Source organism: Podarcis muralis, chromosome 13, assembly GCF_964188315.1.
Source record: "Podarcis muralis chromosome 13, rPodMur119.hap1.1, whole genome shotgun sequence".
NCBI lineage: Eukaryota > Metazoa > Chordata > Lepidosauria > Squamata > Lacertidae > Podarcis > Podarcis muralis.
Window position 1 is genome coordinate 50,957,570 of NC_135667.1, and position 23,744 is coordinate 50,981,313.

Sequence of the window (23,744 nt, forward strand, 5' to 3'; positions counted from 1 at the left end):
AATCTACTCACAAGATGGAGAAGGCTTTCATTCAACCGAACTAACAATGTATTTCATTAAATTGCATTGCAGGGTGTTGGATTAGATGACCCTTGGCACTCCTTCCAATTCTATGATTTTGTGAACTAAAAGACCACAGATTCCTAAATGAATTAATTTGTTTCCAAACAGATGATTTACAAATGAAGGAACTTGCTTTTGAAAAGGATGATGACAGTAACGGGCACATAGACTTCATAACAGCAGCTTCAAATCTGCGAGCCAAAATGTATAACATTGAACCAGCAGATCGGCTCAAAACAAAACGGATTGCCGGAAAGATTATCCCGGCCATTGCAACTTCCACAGCGGCTGTGTCTGGCTTGGTGAGTGAGGGCGCATTTTTCGCGAATGCTCGCTTCTCTGCTGGGTTGGCCAAATGTTGCAAGGCAGAAGGCTCTCTTCCTATTAGCAATGTTAGTTTGTCATGGGAATAGAAGGTAGTCTCATTTTAATTCTTGGCCTTAATTTTCCTTTGATGGAGTCAGCATGTCAGCTGTAGGAAAGAGGTGATATAAGCAATTTATGGGGTGGGAAAATGGAAACATTTGCTGCAGTTTTTCCTAGTTATCGCATATACCTTCATAACTGTTAATGGATTAAAGAGCAGCCTGGGGCACACTGTTGGGTTTAAATTCAGAGATTTTTTTCTGATCTTCCAGACTGATTCCAGACTACTTTGGTTCATGTTGCATATTGTACAGATCAGAACAGCTACATCTTCTTTAGTTCTGGGTTTGTTAGCTACTGCAAAATTTTTCCACTTCTTACATTTCTTCCCTAGGTTGCTTTGGAATTGATCAAAATTGTGGGTGGCTACCCCTTTCAGGCATACAAAAACTGCTTTTTCAACTTGGCCATTCCAATAATTGTCTTCACAGAAACAGCTGAAGTGAGGAAAACTGAAATAAGGTAATTGGCACATGTGAAGGATTCAGCAATGGGGTATATTCAAGTAGCATATTTTGGCAGGTGGTGCATCTGGGATAATGACTCCTCCTGGCTACACAGGCAGCGTCAATTTGACACCCACGAGCGTGGAAATTTATAGGAAAGTGACCTGTTTCCTCTTTTGCTATGCTTTGTGGTGGGAAGCTTGTGTTCAACTTTTTAGTTATTACCGATACTAAATGATTGAAAAATGTGCTTCAGCACAGTGTCTTGGATAAAGTGTTTTACATTCTTGCTCTCTGACAGAAATGGAATATCTTTTACAATCTGGGATCGATGGACTATTTATGGGAAAGATGATTTCACACTCTTGGACTTCATAAACGCTGTCAAAGTAAGCAATTTGTGATAAATAGGCAGTAGAAACAGATGGAGGAGATAGAGTTGCTGTTTTTCATTCTGGTGGACTGCAGTATGGTGTACAGCCCATATAATTTACTACTTTACAAAAGTTGTAATCCATTCTGTCTATGGAGCTTCATGTTCTGTAGCATATGGAGTGGGAAAACATGTCACGTCTACTTCATTTTTTTACTGGAACTTTTGATTCTTCCTAGAGAACTGCCACCTAGCATCCACAGACAGAAAATTCAGATTCCCAGTCCCCTGTCTGCCTGCTGTCCAGATGGTTCTGTTTTTCTTCCCTCATTTCTAGCCTTGCTTTTTTACTGTTGTGCGTCTTCTTTCCGTTTGTATTTGCTTATTGTTGTATTGGTGAGTTTTGACTGTTTTTGGAGCCTTTTTAGTCTCTTTTCCTTCACACAAGTCCTTCTCTCGCTTTTTCCCTTAAGGGGTTTTTTTTTGGGGGGGGTGTCTTCTGGTCCCCTGATTTTATTTGGGGTAACAGAGTGGTTTTGTTTTTTTCTCAAGCACAGTCTGTTGGTTTTTTTAATAAACTGTCATATCTCCTAAATTTCTAACCAGTTCACTTTCTGCACAGTATAGTTCCAAATATTGTTGTATTTGTGTGTTACAGGAGAAATACGGAATTGAGCCAACTATGGTGGTGCAGGGAGTTAAAATGCTGTATGTTCCTGTAATGCCTGGGCATGTCAAAAGATTAAAGCTGACGTAAGTATTAACTAGGGACGTGGGTGGCGCTGTGGGTTAAACCACAGAGCCTAGGACTTGCTGATCAGAAGGTCAGCTGTTCGAATCCCCGCGACAGGGTGAGCTCCCGTTGCTCGGTCCCTGCTCCTGCCAACCTAGCAGTTCGAAAGCACGCCAAAAAGTGCAAGTAGATAAATAGGTACCGCTCCGGCGGGAAGGTAAATGGTGTTTCCGTGCGCTGCTCTGGTTTGCCAGAAGCGGCTTAGTCATGCTGGCCACGTGACCCGGAAGCTGTACACCAGCTCCCTCGGCCAGTAAAGCGAGATGAGCGCCGCAACCCCAGAGTCGGCCACGACTGGACCTAATGGTCAGGGATCCCTTTACCTTTAAGTATTAACTAAATAGTAAAGCTGAAGGGGGTATGCAGTATATTAGCTCACAGATAGCATGATTCTTCCCAGATTTTGTTTAGTTCATGCTCTGTCAGCTTGTTCATTGAGGATCAGATTCTGAATGGCAGAGGTTTTCCAATTCACCACCCTGGTATTTTGAACAGCATTATTTTAAGATTGAGAGCACTGCTGGCATGGCAGGTGAGAGAAGGGCTAGAGAGGAGGGTAGCCCAATATTATTTAAGCCACCTTCTATTCATCTTGCTAGTCACATCCCATTGCCATATCTCCTCCTCTGTGCTTACTGAATCACAGTGTCTTGCCCTTCCCAGTTGCACCACTTGTCCAAATACGTAACAAAAAGCAGGACAAAGCAAGAAATGAAAACTTAATTAACCCCATTCTCTCCCCCCTCCTAGCCCCACAGTTCATAAAATCAACTTTAGCCATCTCCCTTCTAGACCTGTGGTGACTTGGAATGCAGGACTTGCCAGATCCAGATTCGTTGCATCTTTAACAAGTTCTCTCATATGGGTTGCAATTTGAATTTGTTTGTGGTACTTCAGGAGAGCTTGGTTCATTTATGATGCCCTGCTGATACTTGATTTTTGTCATGTAGGATGCAAAAACTTGTGAAACCAGCAGCGAATAAGAGGTATGTGGACCTTACAGTATCATTTGCTCCAGAAACAGATGGCGAAGAAGACTTGCCGGGACCACCAGTTCGATACTATTTTGCCCACGAAAATAACTGATGCAGGCCTACCGTTTACAGCATAGCAGGACCACATGAAAGGAGTGTGGCACCATTTTTTAAATGGTACTATATACTTGGTGAAGCCTTAATTCAGAAACAAAACAGTGGAAATTTGTGAGATGTACTAAGGAGCTCCATAGCAAATCGGACTTTTAATTTCCTTGTATGTAGCATTTTCATAGCTATCTATACCTAAGGAGGACTGGAAGCTTGCTGGAAATGATGGTTCTTTTTGAAGAAAACACACTAATTAAGCACTGCAGGAAGACCAGAACTGCAATCATAAAACCTGATCACAGACACTGACCATTAAAGGAGGTGGCAGTTGAGATTTGAAGAAGCTGCCCATTTATACCATCCTAAAACTGATTTCCTTTTGTTTTGTTTCATCTTGGCCCCTAAGCCAGTTCATCCCGCTGACGTTCATTTCAGTAACACAGCTATTCTTTTTCCCCTTCTGATGCTGATAGCACATTTGAAATGTTGCTTTGGAATAGAGTCATAGTGAGGAGAAGCTGAGCTCTTGTAAAGTTAGGTTTTATGTTCTTCTAAAAATAATATTTATGTCTTTCCTTGTAAATCAGAAACAACACCAATTCTGTTCCAGGCAGCGATTGTCAGGGCTAGTTTGCTTTTTCGTACTGGTTTTATTTAATAAGCTTGGTAATTCGTTCTTCGTATGAAGAGTTTAGCCCAATACATTGATCTGAATTGAAAATATAAGTGTGGGGCTTTTAGCTGAAACTTGTCAACTGCCACATCCTTCAACTGCCACCTTGGGTCAGAGTGAACACCTGGTGACAGAACCACGTATTTTTACACCTTGATCTGCTTCAATCACATAGGAAGAAAGGGATGGGTCCTATTTTGGCAGCAAAAAGAATATACGATGGAAGGCATCCCTCTCTGGCCACTACTTTTCTCCCTGCAAGCCCCTCACCCCCCAAGTGTTCTGCTCTGAGCCAAGCTCACTTGCAGTACTAGCCACAGACTGATAAAGTAAGCCTGCAGTGGCAAGAGGGTATAGCAGTCTTTGCCCACACCACTTTGGTTGCTCAAAAATTAGCCCGTGCACCTGCCGCATTCTTACGGAATAGGGCAGATCCAGGTTTAAACACACTGTTTACATCCCCAGGATACTGAATTATGCCATCAGTGCTATTGTCTGACCACTGGCGCTACTTGGTTGCGTATTAGACTTTTGAAGGTTTCACAAACGCTGGCCATAACTCAACATGGACCTTGGCATGCTTAAGCCCAAATCAGGGTGCTTAAATGTGTTCAGTTCTGTGTTAGGTTGTGACCTCTTATTTTAAAACCGCGAAAGCTTCCTGCCTGCCGCCACTTGGTGTGACAGTTCTGTAAAGCATGTTAATATACATATTCCATTTCGCCTGAAATGAGTGATTAACAAAACAGTTTAGACAGCCACATTTAAATAGTCCTGTACAAAGTATACTAGGAGGCAGAGAAACAACTTCGGCCATAGTCTGTATGAAATGGCAGTTTGCTGCATATACATCATGGCCCATTTTGCTCATCTGTGTAGCACTTGAAGGGTAATGCTGTTGCTTATCATCTTCTCTTCCCCTTATTCCCCTCCATGCTTTGCTAGAGAAGTCAAATCCACATTCAACACTGTTAGAGCTTTTTAAAAAAATCACCAGGTGTCTACAAAGGCTTCAGAGTGTGTCCCTAAAGTGAGATCCTTGGTTACATCAATATTTTCTGACATTATGACATACAGTTTCTCCGGCTTCGTATTTCTAAAGGCACATGAGTACCAAATACATTTTCCCATAAATATTTGGAAAATAGTCTTAAAATGTAATTAATGCTACACAAATGTGTTTCCCCAATTATACAGATGATAGTTTATTATATTTTGTTATAGTTTATAATATTTGATTTGACAACTGGCTGATTAATTTATTTTAACAACAAATATTTCTTATGGCAGTGGGAGGTGGGAAGATACACCTTGTGACAGTGGGGCGTGGAGGGGTGCTGAAGCTTTTGTTTATGTGGCCATAGTGGCAATAGAGGTATATATTTCAAATAAAAGCTTTGATCTTTATGCTTTAAATACTTTTGGAAAAGGCAAAGTACCGTGAGCTCAGAAAGCTATAGAAGATGGGTAGAAATAATAATAATAAAAAAGAATGGCTGTCATGAACTTCCAGTGGAATGCAATGAGTGTTTTTCACAATCTGGATGTGATCATGTCTTGTACTAGCATTAATATTATTTATTTGTCTGTGGGGTTACTAATCAGTGTTCAAAAGTAAGAACTAGACTATCTTTGCATTTGCAAAATTGCATTTGATGTCATACATCAGTAGGCTTGAAACCGAAGAACCTTTTCCAGCAAGTCTTCCTTGCAGACCTTACAGTATAGAAAATTACAGAACAGGTAGCAGAAACAACATACAGATCTCCCTACCTGTTGCGCAGCCCCTTAGTCTTATCTTGAGGATTATTCTTCTCACATAAGTGATCTCAGAGTGATTTCAGTTTACGTAATATAGATAGATGTGTACACACACACACAGACTCTACACTTCCACGGTTTGTGTTCTCTATGAATTTATTTCAGTACATTTTGAAGTGGGAGTGGGGTTTGTGTACACAAGATATGATGTACAGCCAAAGCAGTTATGAAAACTGCTTTTTGTCTTTTTCACATTAAATGATTTGAAAACATACAATCAAAATGTGCATGGCTTTGTCAATGGTTTCTAATAAGATACGTTGCCGTATGCAGTGTGTGGATAATTGAAAATGCTTCTATAACTAGCAGTCCATGCAGAAAACCGGGCGCATCATTTAAGGTGTGTGAACCTGAGATAATGCATTGATGTGGGTGGGTGTGTATCATTCATAAGATCATTCTATAGCCAAAATACCTGGGCAGGAATAAATTCTTTAAGCCCCTTGTATTCCACCTGCATCTGGGCCCTTTTTGTGGGTGTGAGCCAGGAGTGAATTATACAGGTGAAACTCAGAAAATTAGAATATCGTGAAAAGTTCATTTATTTCAGTAATTCAACTTAAAAGGTGAAATGATAGACTCATGACATGCAAAGCGAGATATGTCAATCCTTTGTTATAATTGTGATGATTATGGTGTACAGCTGATGAAAACCCCAAATTAACTATCTCAGAAAATTAGAGTATTAAATGAAATCAGCAAAACAAGGATTGCAAATAGAGCAATATGGACCTCTGAGAAGTAGAAGCATGCATATGTACTCAGTCCTTGGTTTGGGCCCCTTTTGCATCAATTACTGCCTCGATGTGGCGTGGCATGGATGCTATCAGCCAGTGGCACTGCTGAGGTGTCATGGAAGACCAAGATGCTTCAATAGCAGCCTTTAGCTCTTCTGCATTGCTCGGTCTCATGTCTCTCATCTTTCTCTTGGCAATGCCAAGAGAAAAGGTTCAGGTCAGGTGAGTTTGCTGGCCAATCAAGCACAGTAATCCCATGGGCATTGAACCCAGTTTTGGTATTTTTGGCAGTGTGGGCAGGTGCCAAAGTCCTGCTGGAAAACGAAGTCAGCATCCCCATAAAGCTCATCTGCGGAAGGAAGCTTGAAGTGCTCCAAAATCTCCTGGTAGATGGCTGCGTTGACCCTGGACTCAATGAAGCACAGTGGACCAACACCAGCTGATGACATGGCTCCCCAAATCAACCCAGACTGTGGAAACTTCACACTGGACTTCAAGCATCTGGCATTGTGTGCCTCCCCATTCTCTCTCCAGACTCTGGGTCCTTGGTTTCCAAATGAGATGCAAAAGATATTTGGGGAGCCATGTCATCAGCTGGTGTTGGTCCAGTTACATTTTTCTACACAGGTTGGCTATTTTGCCTGTGCCAAGATGCCCTTGGCTGTGCCATGCTCCTCCACAGGAAGCTCTGGGCCAGACAGGATGCATTGGCACCTGGAACACAACACTCTTATTATTTACTTGCATGTACAATTTATCCTCATCCAAAGTATATTTTGGGGCGGACACATCTAGTTACTTATTTTATTATTCTTTGGTGCCACGTCTTTGCGATCATTTCAAAAGAATGGTCATCCTGATGGATCAAGTTTATTCTTGTGCTTGAACGCGTCCCCTGATTGTTGCTGGCATCCAATGGAGTGTGCCTCTGGGGGTGAAGTTAAAACCACTGAGTTAGCAGGAGTGAAATGACGTCCCTGGGGCACAAGCCTAGACATTGTGCATGGAGGTCCTGGGCTGCCCAGACAACAAGACCCGCCCTGCCTGCCCCCCCCCCCGGCGCTCCCACTGCTCGGTCCCAGCGCCTGCCAACCTAGCAGTTCGAAAGCACCCCCAGGTGCAAGTAGATAAATAGGGACCGCTTACCAGCGCGAAGGTAAACGGCGTTTCCGTGTGCTGTGCTGGCTCGCCAGATGCAGCTTTGTCACGCTGGCCACGTGACCCGGAAGTGTCTACGGACAGCGCTGGCCCCCGGCCTCTTGAGTGAGATGGGCGCACAACCCTAGAGTCTGTCAAGACTGGCCCGTACGGGCAGGGGTACCTTTACCTTTACCTTTAGCTGTAGCAGTTGCTGGAAGGAGGCATACAAGGTTCCATCCAACCATCTTCAGGACTCAGATTGGGTTCACTCCTTAGCCTTTTCTTCTCCCAAAGATATGCCACAGTGCAGCAGAATTTTAATATCAAGAGTTTTCCTTTGCCTAGATGGGCTACCTCCCCAGGTTGGGAAGCCCCATCTCCCCTAGGTCATCCTCATCCTCCTCATTATTATTATTATAGCTTTTGTTTCCGTCAAAAAATGTATAGGATCGTGTTATGTAACCCCTGATCAGGGAACACCCCAGGCCGCAACACATATGTAGGCAGCCAGCGTACCCCTTGAGGACTATGAATGCAACCTCCCGGGCAGGACTGGAACTTAGAGGGGAGGGGTGTTATGTACTGAGCTGAATAGGATCCAAAAGGCAGCAGTCTGATTGGTCCTAGAACAATGCAGCAGTATGATTGGTCCGCAGCTTTTACACGGGAAGATACCCGAGGACACCAAAACCTGCATTCCTGTACCCGTGAAAATCTACGAAAGCATATATATATATATATATATATTTCATGCTCTGGTCCATGGAGTGGACCAGATATTTCATGCTCTGGTGTGCTCTGCCCCAGGGGGTCACGAAGAGTCGGACACGACTAAACAACAACAATATATTTCATGTATATACATATATAGATATGCAGGTTTTGGTGTCCTCGGGTGTCTTCCCGTGTAAAAGTTGGGGTGTCTAGGCGACGTTTCGACGAGGTCTCACTGAGATCCTGCTCTGTTCCAGTAACAAGAAGCCGAAAGCACCAGCCTGAAGATGACGAGTGAGACCTCGTCGAAACGTCGCCTAGACACCCCAACTTTTACACGGGAAGATACCCGAGGACACCAAAACCTGCATATATATATACATACACACACACACACACACACACACACACACATGCATATACATACTCAAGATATCCCTCAAGCAATTAAGGAACAAAAGAAGAAAAGGCACACTAGCCTGGGAACTTCCTCTCTGCCCAGAACATAGGAGGCCACACCTCCTCGACAGTATTTATAGGAACTCAAACACTGAGATCCTGCTCTGTTCCAGTAACAAGAAGCCGAAAGCACCAGCCTGAAGATGACGAGTGAGACCTCGTCGAAACGTCGCCTAGACACCCCAACTTTTACACGGGAAGACACCCGAGGACACCAAAACCTGCATATATATATATATATATACACACACATATGCACACACACATATATATGTATGTGTGTGTGTATATATATATATATATATATATATATATATATATATATACACACACATGTATATGTGTGTGTATATGTATATGTATATGCATATATTTCTATGTATCTAATCTCACCTTTCTCCGGAGGAGGAAGTTAAGGAAACCTCTATTTTTAGTACCACTTATTATTTGGCTTGGAGACCTTGAAGATTCAATTCATGGTTTAATTTGGTTATTAATTAACCCCCTTCTATTATTATTGGTATTTTTGGAAAAATCAATAAATTGTTATAGATTTTTTAAAAATGTTATCTATTAAAAAGAAGAAGATTCAACCCCGCTGGCCGCCTCCCCCCCCCCATTTCTCTAGAGATGCCCTTTCCGCGCTCCCACTCGCGACCTTTCCCCACGGCGGCCGCAGCAAACCCGCAATATCGCCTTCCGCGCGCGAGTCTATACACAGAAAAGGCGCAGTGGATCTTTTCTCGGGGCTGGAACCGCCTCCGCCTCTCGGTTTCCTTCCCTCGCCGCCGCCGCCGCCGACCCCGCCTCCTCCGATGACGCCACAAACCCGCCCGGCCAATGAGCGGCCTCCTCCTCCCCCCCGAGGCGAGCTTTTGAAACGGGGTTGAAGGAGAGGAGAAGTCCCGCGCGGCGGAGGCGGCCCCTCCCCTCCCGGCTGCCCGAACGTCGCCGCCATGCACTCCCTGGTAAGACGGGGGGGGGGGAGGCGGTGAGGGGGAGAAATGGGGGGCGGGGAGGGGGTAACAAGGGCGCGGCGGGGGGGGTATCTGTCTCCCCCCCCTCAAAAAACCAAGGAAATAATTAGAAATCAATAGTTAAATAACTGACCAATCGCGCCACCCTCCCCCCCCCATATATAAATCCTGGCTACGCCTCTCGTGAGGCGATTTCGCTCGCGACAGCCTTCAGTTTCGCCTCAGTTTCGCTCCTCCTTTCTCCCTTTCTCGTTCGACTGGATTCGAACCTTAAAAGTTCGCTTGACGTAACATGGAGCTAACTAACCCATCGCGGTTCCTTTCTTTTTTGGGGCCTGCCAGTGGTTACTAGGACGTCCTGACTTCACTATGGATATCTATCTCCCCTTTTTCTTTATTATTATTATTATTATTATTATTATTATTATTATTAGTTATTAGGATGTCCTGACTTCACTATGGATATCTATCTCCCCTTTTTCTTTATTATTATTATTATTATTATTATTAGTATGTCCTGACTTCACTATGGATATCTATCTCCCCTTTTTCTTTATTATTATTATTATTATTATTATTATTAGTTATTAGGATGTCCTGACTTCACTATGGATATCTATCTCCCCTTTTTCTTTATTATTATTATTATTATTATTATTAGTTATTAGGATGTCCTGACTTCACTATGGATATCTATCTCCCCTTTTTCTTTTATTATTATTATTATTATTATTATTATTATTATTATTATTATTATTAAACTGTGGGTCCTTCGTATTTTAGGTAGAATGCTTCCAGCTCCAACGTTTTCATTCTGCGACCTGAGCAGATTTAGTTGCAGTAAAGTTGGAAGGGAAGCTGGGCCAGCTCTTTGGAAAGGGAACAAACATGGATTTTGGTCGTGTTTACATTTTTAAAATACATTTTTTAAAATATGCCACCAATATGGACAGGCGGCATAAAATAGCAAGTGTCCCTGAGACGGTTCTCATATATATATATGTTCATATATATATGAATATCATCATCATATATGAATAACTACATATATATCATATATCATGAATATCAAATACATATATCATGAATATCATATATCATATCATCGTATATGAATAACATATATATATATATATATATATATATATATATATGCAGGTTTTGGTGTCCTCGGGTATCTTCCCGTGTAAAAGTTGGGGTGTCTAGGCGACGTTTCGACGAGGTCTCACTCGTCATCTTCAGGCTGGTGCTTTCGGCTTCTTGTTACTGGAACAGAGCAGGATCTCAGTGTTTGAGTTCCTATAAATACTGTTGAGGAGGTGTGGCCTCCTATGTTCTGGGAACATAGGAGGCCACACCTCCTCAACAGTATTTATAGGAACTCAAACACTGAGATCCTGCTCTGTTCCAGTAACAAGAAGCCGAAAGCACCAGCCTGAAGATGACGAGTGAGACCTCGTCGAAACGTCGCCTAGACACCCCAACTTTTACACGGGAAGATACCCGAGGACACCAAAACCTGCATTCCTGTACCCGTGAAAATCTACGAAAGCAAATATATATATATATATATATATATATATATATATATATATGAGGAACATTTTGTCACTAATTGTATAACGAAAAGGTTTAGTAGTGGTAGTAACATCATAGACTTTTAGTATCAGTTTCGTGGTGTGTGTGGAAGTCATTATTTAGTAAATTTGTACTAGATCTAGTACTAAATCCAAGGTGCATCTGGAAAAAGCTCTGTGTTCATTTACTGTCTCATCTGATTTTTCTCCTGAAATATTTACTACATTGGAGATGTAACAACCCACCTCATCCGCATAGAGGGTGATGCCCACTTCTGAGAGTTTGTATTCTTTTGACTACATTGTGTTGCCTCATCCTGAAGTTCCAGTCGCATAATATATAATAAAATGGATAGCAGACATCCATACCTGGTTCTGCTTGCCAGATTAAATGTCTTAGAAGATTTACCATCAATTGAAAGTATACCAGCTGAGTTAGTATAGATTATAATGTATGCTAAAACATATTTCTGCCAGAGAAATAAAAAGCTTGTCCCTGAGACAATATATTTAGTATCCAAAATACTCAGTCAAGTTATTCTGGCACCTGACATACAGCATCCCACAAGTGCCTCCCTTCTCCCGTGAAGTGAAAATACAACAATAACTAAAGAAATAACTTGCTGTCTTTTCATGACACTTTAGCTGCTATAAGCAGCTGCCTAACTCTGCCTAACAGCAAGTCAGGTCCTATCACTCTTCAAATGCAGGACGGCTTTTTCAAACTGTTCATTACTGAATGTATAATTTTACTTCTTCTATTGAAGCTGGCACTTCCTTCACTTTGATTATTCAAACTTCTGCTGTTTGTGTGCAACTTTGAGTTGCCTTGATTATGTTTTGTATAGCTTCGTGGCATATGATTACTGCAATAAATATTGTCATTTTCAAGAAGCATATTCATAAGAATTATTTCTTTTTTGTCATCAGAATCACTTAAAAGGTAACTACAGATCAAGATACTGCAACAAACAAGGGTAATTAACTTTTGTTTATTAAACTTCTATTATTCTGAAGCAACTGAAAATGTGGATAGCTTTCCAATAGTTAAGTGTGTGTCATATGTCAGTATTGTATATCAGCCAGGATCGAAAGAACTGTGCTACTAATTCCACATACCTAAGAAATTTGATGATTGAGCTTGTGTTTCTTGAACATATCCCCACTCCTAATGAATAGTAAACCACTTTTCAAATAGAGTTCAATCATTGCATATCCCATCATGAAATCAAATCACTGTTGTTTGACTGCTTTGCATAATGCAGCATTATCAATATGCTGAGAAGGCAATATTTGCAGGTTGGAATAATTTTTGAAGTCACTCATATCATTTGTTTTCCCCCCTGCCAGTCCAAATAAAGTTCCTGATATACAGCAAGGAGAAAATGTATTGAAATATATACAAGACTGCTTTACATGTAAGTTACCTATTTTGTGAATCGTTTACAATGCAGTATGCAATATGTGAACTGTTCTGAAAAAAATAGTTTGATCATGATTCCACAAATTGCGGATAGGGTTGGTAGTGAACCATTATTTTCGTGTCAGCTATAAAGTTCAATCCCACTGCAGTACAGCTTGCCACAGTTTCTGAACCTATCAGATTCTGTAGTCAGAACCACGGGCCAAATCCACAAATTCTTCACATCTTGTTTGTACCAGAACGTATACATGCACTGTGTTTTTAAAGCTGTTTTTAAGGGCTACAGTACTTTAAATTCCTGCCCATGTGTCACAAAAGTGAAAAAGAATTCCACATTTCCAAGAACAATAAGATTTATGGTGCCTTAAAGATTGCAGAGGGACGCGGGTGGCGCTGTGGGTAAAAGCCTCAGTGCCTAGGGCTTGCCGATCGTAAGGTCGGCGGTTCGAATCCCCGCGGTGGGGTGCGCTCCCGTTGTTCGGTCCCAGCGCCTGCCAACCCAGCAGTTCGAAAGCACCCCCGGGTGCAAGTAGATAAATAGGGACCGCTTACTAGCGGGAAGGTAAACGGCGTTTCCGTGTGCGGCTCTGGCTCGCCAGAGCAGCGATGTCACGCTGGCCACGTGACCCGGAAGTGTCTCCGGACAGCGCTGGCCCCCGGCCTCTTGAGTGAGATGGGCGCACAACCCTAGAGTCTGTCAAGACTGGCCCGTACGGGCAGGGGTACCTTTACCTTTTTAAAGATTGCAGAATGTAGGCAATCTCATAGGCAATTCACTTGGTTCGTTAAAAAATAAATAAATCTTAAATGCTAAATTAAATACAGGTAGTGAACATTTCTAGTGGGATTTGTGTTCCTGATGCCCACATGTGTCGGCAGAGTGCATGTAAGCCCACTACGCTCCTATTACACCCCTTTCTGACCACTTCCAGCGTTGGCATGATGTACACATCAATTGGGTGTGCCTGATATGGCTGTTGCCTGTATAACCAAAGGCAAAAGAGGATGTGCTTGTAGTGGTGTAGGAAGACATGAATTGGGAGCGTCTCTCAGCTTTCTAGATCAGTTTCTCTCTGATACTTGTTAAGGTTCTACTACTATTGTTCAAGATGTCATGGTAAGCTATGCCTTAGAGAAACATGAAAAAGTGTGTTCTCCTGGACTCATATGCTTCCTTCCCCCTCTTTCAGCATGGCCAGAAAAATAAATTTGGAAGCTCCCGCTTTTAATTACCCATGATTTATCTTGTCATCAACTAATTCATGGTCTGTAAAAAGCTGCTCCCTGCTGCTGTGCTAAGAGCCCAGTCCTAGGGACAATGAGATGTACCCAAACCCATTAAATCAGGAGTCTTGCTGAGCTCTGTGTAGAATTGTCCCACAAGCTTCATGCCACACAGTCGTATTCCTCTTGAGGAATCTTACTCGTTTTATTTTGCACTCCTGGCAGGTTGGCAAACACAATTTTGAATCCCTTAAAATGGCATTTTAGCTTAGGATATTTGAGCCCTTTCTAGCTAAAAGAACCAACGAGCGGGTACTACTAGATTTTTCTTCTTAACCATTCCCCCCTGTCTCTTTAGCTTGTGCAGAGGAAAATACAGTATGCTCCCCAAGCATATCATGTTGCTCATCCCCTTGCTCAGACTTCAGTCAAACTCTATCTCATGGGAGAAAGGTAAGCTGTTTCTCTTTTTAATATGGTTTTTTTTGTGATTGTCCATGTAGCCATGCATGTTATGCCATTTAACATATCCAGTCACGTTTGGTCAGCTGAAGTTGATTCGATCGAAAAAGTGACACTTCTGTTATGCTGCTGGCTTAAAATTTTCTTTTTCTTTGTTAACCCGTGTTATTCAGACATGGGCATGGTGTTATTGGTGGTTTATTTGATAACATTTCCCCCTTCAGCCCATATGAGCTAATCTGAGGGAAAAGTGATTTGCAGACCAGAGCCACTGCTGCCTTAAAAAGAAAATCCAAGCTTCTGTTCTGCTCTGTTGGATTTGTAACATCTTTAATGGGTGCTGGCGCTGTGGGTTAAACCACAGAGCCTAGGACTTGCCGATCAGAAGGTTGGCGGTTCGAATCCCCGCAACGGGGTGAGCTTCCGTTGCTCGGTCCCAGCTCCTGCCAACCTAGCAGTTTGAAAGCACGTCAAAGTGCAAGTAGATAAATAGGTATCACTCTGGCAGGAAGGTAAATGGCGTTTCCGTGCGCTGCTCTGGTTCTCCATGAGAGAACCATGACTTAGTCATGCTGGCCACATGGCCCAGAAGCTGTATGCCAGCTCCCTCGGCCAATAAAGCAAGATGAGCGCCACAACCCCAGAGTCGTCTGCGACTGGACCTAATGGTCAGGGTTCACTTTACCTTTAATAAACTGAAGCTGAATTCAGACAAAACTGTGGGTGAACCGTTGACCTAGTGTTGGTATCGTGATATTGGTTTCACAATTTTTGACCTGGCAATATATTGCGACTTATGATACGTGTGTGTGCGCTATGCCTGACAAAAAAAGATAAGAAATGTGGCAATAGGTGACTCTTTTGCAGTTCCACAACTCAGAAGGTGCTCTTGCTAGTGATCTCTACTACCTCCGCAACTTACCATGTGCGTTAGACTAATGGAAAATTGGGACAGCTCCATGATTACTGCAGCAGACATGAGCTCCTTGAGCTGTCCACAACAGTGTAGCCTCAGCATGAATGTTCACACTGTGTGTGTTTTCTCCCGTATTGAGATTGATATTGTATAAGATAGCCAGCATGATTTAGGCAGCCCAAAACTCAGAAACAACATTTTATTTGTGAAGCTTGTTTATACTGTGTTTATTAACAGTGTATTTTTCTATTATGTTGCCGTTTTGATTGTCAGGAAGAACAGATAGAGCCAGAACCAAGTAAGATTAACTATGTGCAGAATGTATTTAATACCAACATCTCCTTACCATCAACAGAAGAAAATGACAGGATTTCAGGTGGGCAGCATGATTTTTCAACTGGTAATCATTTGGGTGAGAATATTAAAACGTTGGTCTTTTGTACGTTAATGCTACCAAAACGTTCTGAAGTACAAAAAAATTGAAATTAAACATAGATCATTTCCAGATAATTTGAAAAGTGAACGTAGCAGTTCCGATCTCTGCTATGTTTCCATTCCCCATGTAAGAAGTGAGGGAAGGGGAAGAAAGGTGAGTTTTATTATAAAAAAAATGTAGGGATTTCAGTCCAAAATTTCTGGGGGCAAGGAGGTGGGGAGGGAGCTAAAGAACAGAACAAAAATGGAAATGGAGCACATAAAAGCCATGTGAAATTTTGGAGGACAGATTGAACAGAATAACCCACTTGAGTACAAATGTTCAGGTCTGAAGTTCCAGTTCACACTAAATACCTTATTCTGTATGTGTGTGGAATTTTGGAAATCCTTCAGTTCATTATACAGCTTACATAGGGGCCATGTGTGAACTGAGTTACCCCATAACTACAAAATAGCCTTTGTTTGGGGTTTCACCTGAAGTCTGAGCATCTATATCAGAAGGTCCATCCTTTCCTGTATAAACCTGGAATCTGAGGTGAGGTGATGATCGGGGGGGCCTGCCACATTTGGAGGTTAGGTGGCTCGCTGCAAGAGACAGGGCTTCTTCACTGCTGCTGCTTTTCGGTTTCTATTGATGTTGGCCTATCTGTTTCTAATCTGAGATTTGTTTTGATATTTCATCTTTGCATTATCTTAAAAATGAAAGATAACATGCCCTCAAACCCTGTTGATGGAAATTTTATTGAAATATTCCAAACTTAATTGGAAAACAAAACAAAATGCAGTGGTACCTTGGTTCTCGAACAGCTTAGTTGTCAAACAAAATAGCTCCCAAACACCGCAAACCTGGAAGTAAGTGTTCTGGTTTGCAAACGTTTTTCGATGCAGCTTCTGCCTGAGTGCAGGAAGCTCCTGCAGCCAATTGGAAGCCGCGCCTTGGTTTGCAAACGGTATCGGGAGTTGAACAGACTCCCAGAAGGGATGAAGTTCGAGAACCAAGCTACCACTGTAGATACTTCTGATTACTTGAGGCATATTTTCCTGGAAAGGAAAAAAAAATGTAACCTTTTCTCAGATGTGGCCAGCTAGGTGCAGCGCCTTTCACCCCAGTGTAACTTCACTTGATCTAAACAGTAACCCCCTAGTTGCTCCCCCATTGCCTATATGGCTATTCAAAGTTCCCGCCAACTCTGGCATCCTCCTTCCTCTTTCTCATAGTGCAGAGACTGTATACCACCCACCACTCAAAAGATGACAGAGCTCATCTGTCAACAGCATCACGGTGGGAAAGTGTGAATAATCAGTGGTATACTTTCAGTTAAGTGAGACAGTTTTAATCATCATTGCAGCTTTAGCTTTTAAATATGTTTCAATATACACTGCTCTCTTGGAGGAGAATACAAATCCATTTTTAAAAAATGTAGTCACAACGAACATCCTTTAAAAATCAGTAATGAAAAATGTCTGGGCAGGCAATGTTTGGCTGATAATAGTGTGGAATAAGAATAGTTCTTAGGTCAGAAATAGTAACGGTTATCACTATTCTGTTTATTTGGTTTGTTCCACCATTAAAACAGATGCGGCAACGTTAAAAGGTGCTGAAACCCCAAGCAGTGAGCATTCCATAGATGAGGATGTCCCGGTGATATTCGGAATACCTGCTTTCCTGAATGAGGACAAAGAGAAATCTCATAGGGAAATGTAAGTTCTGATGAATGTGAAATATTGTGCATCCATATTTATGTTCCCACTTAACATCACACTGACGAGTAAACAAATGTCCAACTTCTGTAGTATAATTGAAGGCATACATGTTTGGACTGGCTTGGAAGAAGGGATATTGAGATAAACCTGGAAAACCAAAGTATCAGTGTGGCTTAATTCACCCCCCAAATTTGGTTGTATCTTTATTTTTATTTCTTGGATTTATATCCTACCTTTCCTCCCAAAGGAGCCCAAGGTGGCATGAAGAGGCACCTGATAAAGATTTACAGAGCAGCACAGATGCTAGAAAATCTGGGGAGCATCATGCAAGGAAAGAAACAAAGGAGCTTTCACCATGTTTTGCTATCTCTTCCTGTCAAAAGAAAATACCAGAGTCTGTAGCATCATTAGACGCCATGACAAGATCTTCTAAAGAACGGTGAGATAGGTTTTGTACTGGAAGCATAATATCACTGTATTTTAGTTTTGTGTAAGGCGTTTGAGCATTTGTAATTTGAAACATAGCCACCAAATTATGTTGGCATCCGTCTGTCTCGGGAAACAATGGAGTGCGCCTCTGGGGGTGAAGTTAAATCACTGAGTTAAGAGGAGTGAAGTGAGGTCCCTGGGGCACAAGCCTGGACATTGTGTATGCTGCCCAGGCAACAAGACCCACCCCCCTCGGCCTCGTTAATGTGATCCAAAGGAAAGCAGAGCAAGACATTTGGCACTAGCTTGTCATTTATTTATTTATTTATTTTATCTTCCCTTGGGGGACATGTCCACCACATGTGGAATAAGGTTCCCTCATTTTGTCTGCATCTCCAACGCATATTGCTGATATTTATTTATTTATTTATTTATTTATTTATTTATTTTGGCTGATTTGGGTGGGGTCAGGTACCATCTAAAAATCAGATAACATGTGGTGAAATTTAAGTCTTTCCCCATAATTTTCCTCATTTTTCATCTTGATTGGATAGCCACAATTGTGTGCCCATTTCACCTTTATCTCCTAGTCCTTAAGGTTCCAGTCCAGTAATAATCTGTGTGGTTTTGATAATATCTTTGCATTATTTAATATTATCTTTTTTTAAAAATCCGCTGTCTTTGTGTCAAGTCCTTTTTTAAAAAAAAAAAATATCTTTATTGAGTTTATAAACAAAATAATAATAAGAAATCCTCGTGGCTGACATGTCCCTTCCCTTTTTTGGAGATGTTTGTGCGCTTTGTTCACTTGAATAAACAAAAGTATATTGGATCTCCTGTCTGCAGGCTCTTACTGGCATCAGCAGCGCCTGGGACAATAAAAAGGTCTCATTAAGAAAGAAAGTATACTGCAAAAGTAGAGGCTTTCTGACGTTAGAAGAATGAGTAACAACATATGGTATTAATACAACAGTGGTCTGGCCCCTATATGGTGCAAAGATCTTCTGTAGCTTCCCTTTCTCTAGGGGAGAGGTCTGGCAATGTGTAAGTTTTTGGGAGAGGGATATGATGGCAGTTTTTCTTTCAGGTCTCTGAATATGGGAACTTGCACAAACCAGGGACTCCTTCCCACATAGACCATCATCTTTTTGTCTGAGATTATGGACCTCAGATTATGCCCCAGAGTTTCATCTCGGAAGCTGTCCAGATCACACTGTGCTACTTAATAGCCAACTAAATACCACCTGAAACAATTTGGAGTACAGTGGTGCCCCGCAAGATGAATGCCTCGCAAGACGAAAAACTCGCTAGACGAAAGGGTTTTCCGTTTTTTGAGTCGTTCCGCAAGACGAATTTCCCTATGGGCTTCCTTCGCAAGACGAAACATCTTGCGAGTTCTTGCGAGTTTGTTTCCTTTTTCTTAAAGCCACTAAGCCGTTAATAGCCGTGCTTCGCAAGACGAAAAAACCGCAAGACGAAGAGTCTCGCCAACGGATTAATTTCGTCTTGCGAGGCACCACTGTAATTCTATCAGGGTTGTTGTATCCAGTACTGTACTCTCGCACTCCCACCTCAAACTGTAGAGCAACCAAATTTGTATTTTGTAGAGCTGACCTGTGCAGCTTATTCTTTTAATTCCTGTATCCATTTCCACATAATCATACACACAGAGACCCAAAAGATGACAAGTTGCTTATCTAAATAGCTGAACTGAATACCTCTTCCCAGTTTTAGCTCTAGGAAGTTAAGAGATGATACCCTATGCTGGCACAAGATCCCACTACGCAGCTGCATAGAGGACCACTCAAAGACCAACACTTTCTGATAAAGAACCTATGTTTTTCTTTCCTTAAGGAATCTCATAATGTTAAACATTTCCAAATTGCCTGAGGGATTGTATTTTTCTGATCAATAGTGGGAGAAGTCCTTTGGTATTCTTTAGCAGTGGAAGCTGCTGAGTTTTCCTGTTACTATCAGACCCTCAACGTTGTTTTTAATATTATTTGGATATATATATATATATGCAGGAACTTTTTAAAACTTGAAGCAGATCAGAAGCCAGGGTACCTGATTTGTGGACATAAACCTTTTGAAGTTTACTTACAATAATACAATATGAAATGGTTGCTGATTTGGAAAATATCTGGGTGTACTTGTCAAAACAGAAGCATCTCTGAGAATAACATTTGGGGTATGTGGGGTTGTTTTGCTTTCTTTCTTGGTGTTGGTGATATGTAAGCAATCAAGCACCTACCTTTCCTTCCTAGAAATACAGCCAGTATAGAGGCAGAAGACGAGTGCGAGTTTGTTATAGAGGAATCATTTGGATTGAGTTCTACATCCTGGATTTCAACATCCCCAAGGAACAAAAAGCAACAGAAAGTCAACTTAATATCTGCATCGTCTGAAGGGAAAAAAAGAGCTAAGCAGCAGAGTGTCAGAAGACAAAATAAAAGGGCATCAGAGAATCTTGTTACACCAGCGCCAATAAAGCAAAGCAAACCGAAGTTAATTAACACTGCTGAAAGAACTGTTACCGGGATGCAAAATGATTCAAGGACTAATGAAAGAATCGCTGTGGAAGGCGGCCCCTTGCCGCTAACTGTAAATACCATCCAACAAGTAAGAAAGCAAACACCTTCCAAGAGTAAGCCATCTGTCGGTATATGCAATGAGGATTGCCAAGTGTCTGCAAGTAGAAGCCACGCAGGGGACCTTCTTTTCTCACAGGAGCAGGACCACAATTTTTCATTGCAGCCACAGGCCGTCGTAAGTACAGCCCAGAAGTCATCCCAGTGTAAGCGATCTATGAAGCAGAGCTGCTCAAAAGTTAAGCCTTTGGTGGTATCGCGTGATGAAGGCTGTCAGGATTCTGCCAGTCCTATAGAGGTGCAGTCAGAACGGATTCATTCTTCAGGCCACGATGTTTTGAAAGCGCCATCCTCTGCGACACGTACAGGTGAGCAATTACCTTGCAGTAAAAAACCTATGAAACAAATACATTCAAAAAGGAAGCCATCGGTAGAAATTCACGAAGATTATAGGCAAGAATGCACACCTGCAGCTGTGTCCCCACGGGGTCGTCAAAAGTCTATAGACGCCGAGGATCCTGCTCCTGTTGTGGGGGGGAAATTATCAAAGCGCAAGCAGTCCGTTACACATACAGCCCAAAGGTTGTCACGCAGCAAATCAGCTAAGGGGCGAAAGCCTAAAAGAACGCTGTCTCGAAAAGATTTGGAAACCCCAATGAGTATTGTTAAAAGACCCAGAAGGAAAAATAAGGTGCTGGTTTCGAGTGATAGCTCTGGAAGCGAGCATGGAGGAGAAGAACAGTGTGGTGAAGAGGGTGAAGCCACTGGAGGAAGTAAGAGGGTGCCGGTTTCAGAGCAAATCTCAGAAAACGAGAGTTCTGAAGGGGGTGGAAGCCCCTGTGAACCAATAAGCGAACCAACGAAGACGTTGCCACGGGAATTAAGACCGACTTCCTCAGGAAGTGCTCAAGAAAGTGGAATTGCCTTCTACCAAGAGGATTATCCTGAACAGTATGTGGCAGAAAAAATATTAAATACTTCTGTGGAACGAAAAAACAACAATACGCGTTCCTCGCAGTAAGTGCTTTCATCCATTTATGTTGCATGTTAATTTGACTCCGGGGGTGTATAAATATTAAATCAATACAATGGGCCCATCACTTAGGCGCAATTTACTAATCAATCGTGACCTTAGGCGCATGGCCCAAAAATGAATAAAATAAATAAATTGGGAGGGTGAGGGTGGTGGAACCTGCCACAGAAAGAGCTTTTAAGTCCTTTGCCTCACTTACTGGTTTCTGGGATGCTTGGAGAGCCCTCATGCCTCCTTCCTAGACCTAGAGGCCAAGAAAAAAAGTGTTACCTTTCTTACTTGACTTTGGGAAGGTGGTGCAAGGACTCTGGGAGTGAATCTGGTAAGCAAGGTGGTGGGTAAGTCTAGCTTCAGACAAGTGAGGGTGGTCACGTATGGGTTTTTTTGGAGGGGGACGGTCCTGGCTTTATTCAATTTTGCCTTTGCTCATAGAGCCCACTATATGTTCTTGCTGCAGTTGATGGCGTGTAGTACAGGGGTTGTGTTTCTTTCCTTGCTCCTAACCTAGAATTTTATAACCATATCCAAATCGGAGTTTCAGTCCTGCAGTTCACTCTTGATCCCTTAGGCCATGTTTAAGGTTATGAAAAGCAATAGATTTGAACCTAGGGAAAAGTTACCGTATTTTTCGCTCTATAGGACGCACTTTTCCACCTCCAAAAATTAAGGGGAAATGTGTGTGTGTCCTATGGGGCGAATGCAGGCTGCGGGGCTAAGCCCAAAGCCAGAACGGAGAGGGAGCACTGCGCAGCGCTCCGTCTCGCTGTTCTAGCTTGGGGTTAGCTGCGCAAAGCCTCCGCAGGGCAGAGGGGTGAAGGCACTGCCCTGCGGAGGCTACAAAGGCTGTCCCTGAAGCCTCAAGCCTTTGGAGTGCAGCGGGAACTCGCACTGCGCTCCAAAGGCTTTGGGTCAGCGAAAGGAACCCGAAGCCTTTGGAGCGCAGCGCGAGGTCCCGCTGCGCTCCAAAGGCTTCAGGGATCTTTGAGGCTGGCAGTGGGGGAAAGCAGCGCTTCACCCCACCGCCAGCCCCACAAGCTCGGGGGGCAGCGGCAAGGCTGCACGCAGCCTTTGTGCTGTTCCCCGACCTGCTCTTTGGGGCTGGCGGTGGGGGAAAGCAGCGCGGTGGGGAAAAGAGCAGGTTGAAAGGAACATGAAGCCTCCGGAGCCCAGCGGGAACTCCCGCCACACTCCAGAGGCTTCGGGTTGCCTTCACTGAAGCCTGGAGAGCGAGAGGGGTCAGTGCGCACCAACCCCTCTCGCTCTCCAGGCTCTCGCTCTCCAAGGTAGTCGCCTGAAGCCTCCAGAGCGCAGCAGTAACTCCCGCTGCGCTCAGGAGGCTTTGGGTGAATGCACCTTGTTTTAGAGGGAGAGAATAAGAACTTTTTTTTTCTTGTTCTCCCCCTCCTGTTGCCCGGTGCGTCCTATAGAGCGAAAAATACGGTAAATACAAGAAAAGTTAAATACAAGTCCACTCTAATAGCTCTTGATAAGTTAACCGTTTCTCGTTGCCTGTCACCTTTTTTCTATGAAATGCTTCTTGTTTCTACATACAGTTTCTTTTAGTATGGTACTTTTAATTTGCATGGATAAATTGTTTTGATTTTTTTGCTCTCTAAGGATTTTACCATTGTTCTTTTCCTTTAAGTGGCCCTGTTTCTAAAATAAAAACTTCTTCAAAACATCAGATTGCTGTTAACAGGGAGGATTCAACATCAGGTATGGCTTATTGATTCGTCTGGTATGCTCTTTGAGTTCCTTTTGCTGTATATCTGCGTACGTAATTGTAAACAGACACATACATGTATGTATTCTGTGCCAGTAAATGGCGCTTGTCTCCTTCAAGCAATAATTGCTTGTTCCTTGATGAAGCAGTCACAGGTCTAATCCTGAAGAGGCAACTGAACTACCACAGCCCTAACATTCATGTTTGGCTTCGCTTGCTTTGTGCTGGCCTTCATTGCGAGGTAAACATTAGCCTCTCCTTTGAGCATTCAGTACAAAGTTTTCCAACTTCCAGTGTTTTCTTGCAGTCAATGTGACTTGGGCTAAATGCATGCCAAGTCCCAGCTTTTGGGGAGGTTGTGGAAGAACTTTTAACCATGTAAAAGGTAAAGGGACCCCTGACCATTAGGTCCAGTCGTGTCCGACTGGGATTGCGACACTCATCTCGCTTTATTGGCCGAGGGAGCCAGCGTACAGCTTCCGGATCATGTGGCCAGCATGACTAAGCCGCTTCTGGCGAA

The 23,744-nt window shown here is 42.7% G+C and overlaps 2 protein-coding genes across 3 annotated transcripts in view; both read left to right on the forward strand.

Moving 5' to 3' along the window:
• Window positions 1-5,903, forward strand: part of UBA6 (ubiquitin like modifier activating enzyme 6) — a 47,829-nt gene extending 41,926 nt beyond the window's left edge. For both annotated transcript variants that reach the window (XM_077917586.1, XM_077917585.1), the window contains 5 exons: window positions 172-365; window positions 824-951; window positions 1,237-1,324; window positions 1,967-2,061; window positions 3,052-5,903. In XM_077917586.1, coding sequence (XP_077773712.1) covers window positions 172-365; window positions 824-951; window positions 1,237-1,324; window positions 1,967-2,061; window positions 3,052-3,187 — 641 coding nt within the window. In that variant the 3' untranslated portion in view covers window positions 3,188-5,903. The remainder of the gene's footprint in view (window positions 1-171; window positions 366-823; window positions 952-1,236; window positions 1,325-1,966; window positions 2,062-3,051) is intronic.
• A 3,651-nt stretch (window positions 5,904-9,554) lies between these two features.
• The window catches only part of CENPC (centromere protein C), a 29,107-nt gene continuing 14,917 nt past the window's right edge, over window positions 9,555-23,744 (forward strand). Inside the window, exons 1-9 of the mRNA XM_077917587.1 lie at window positions 9,555-9,698; window positions 12,215-12,261; window positions 12,635-12,702; window positions 14,290-14,384; window positions 15,583-15,685; window positions 17,322-17,445; window positions 17,696-17,887; window positions 20,145-21,485; window positions 23,147-23,217. Of these exons, the coding sequence (XP_077773713.1) occupies window positions 9,687-9,698; window positions 12,215-12,261; window positions 12,635-12,702; window positions 14,290-14,384; window positions 15,583-15,685; window positions 17,322-17,445; window positions 17,696-17,887; window positions 20,145-21,485; window positions 23,147-23,217 (2,053 nt within the window). The 5' untranslated portion in view covers window positions 9,555-9,686. The remainder of the gene's footprint in view (window positions 9,699-12,214; window positions 12,262-12,634; window positions 12,703-14,289; window positions 14,385-15,582; window positions 15,686-17,321; window positions 17,446-17,695; window positions 17,888-20,144; window positions 21,486-23,146; window positions 23,218-23,744) is intronic.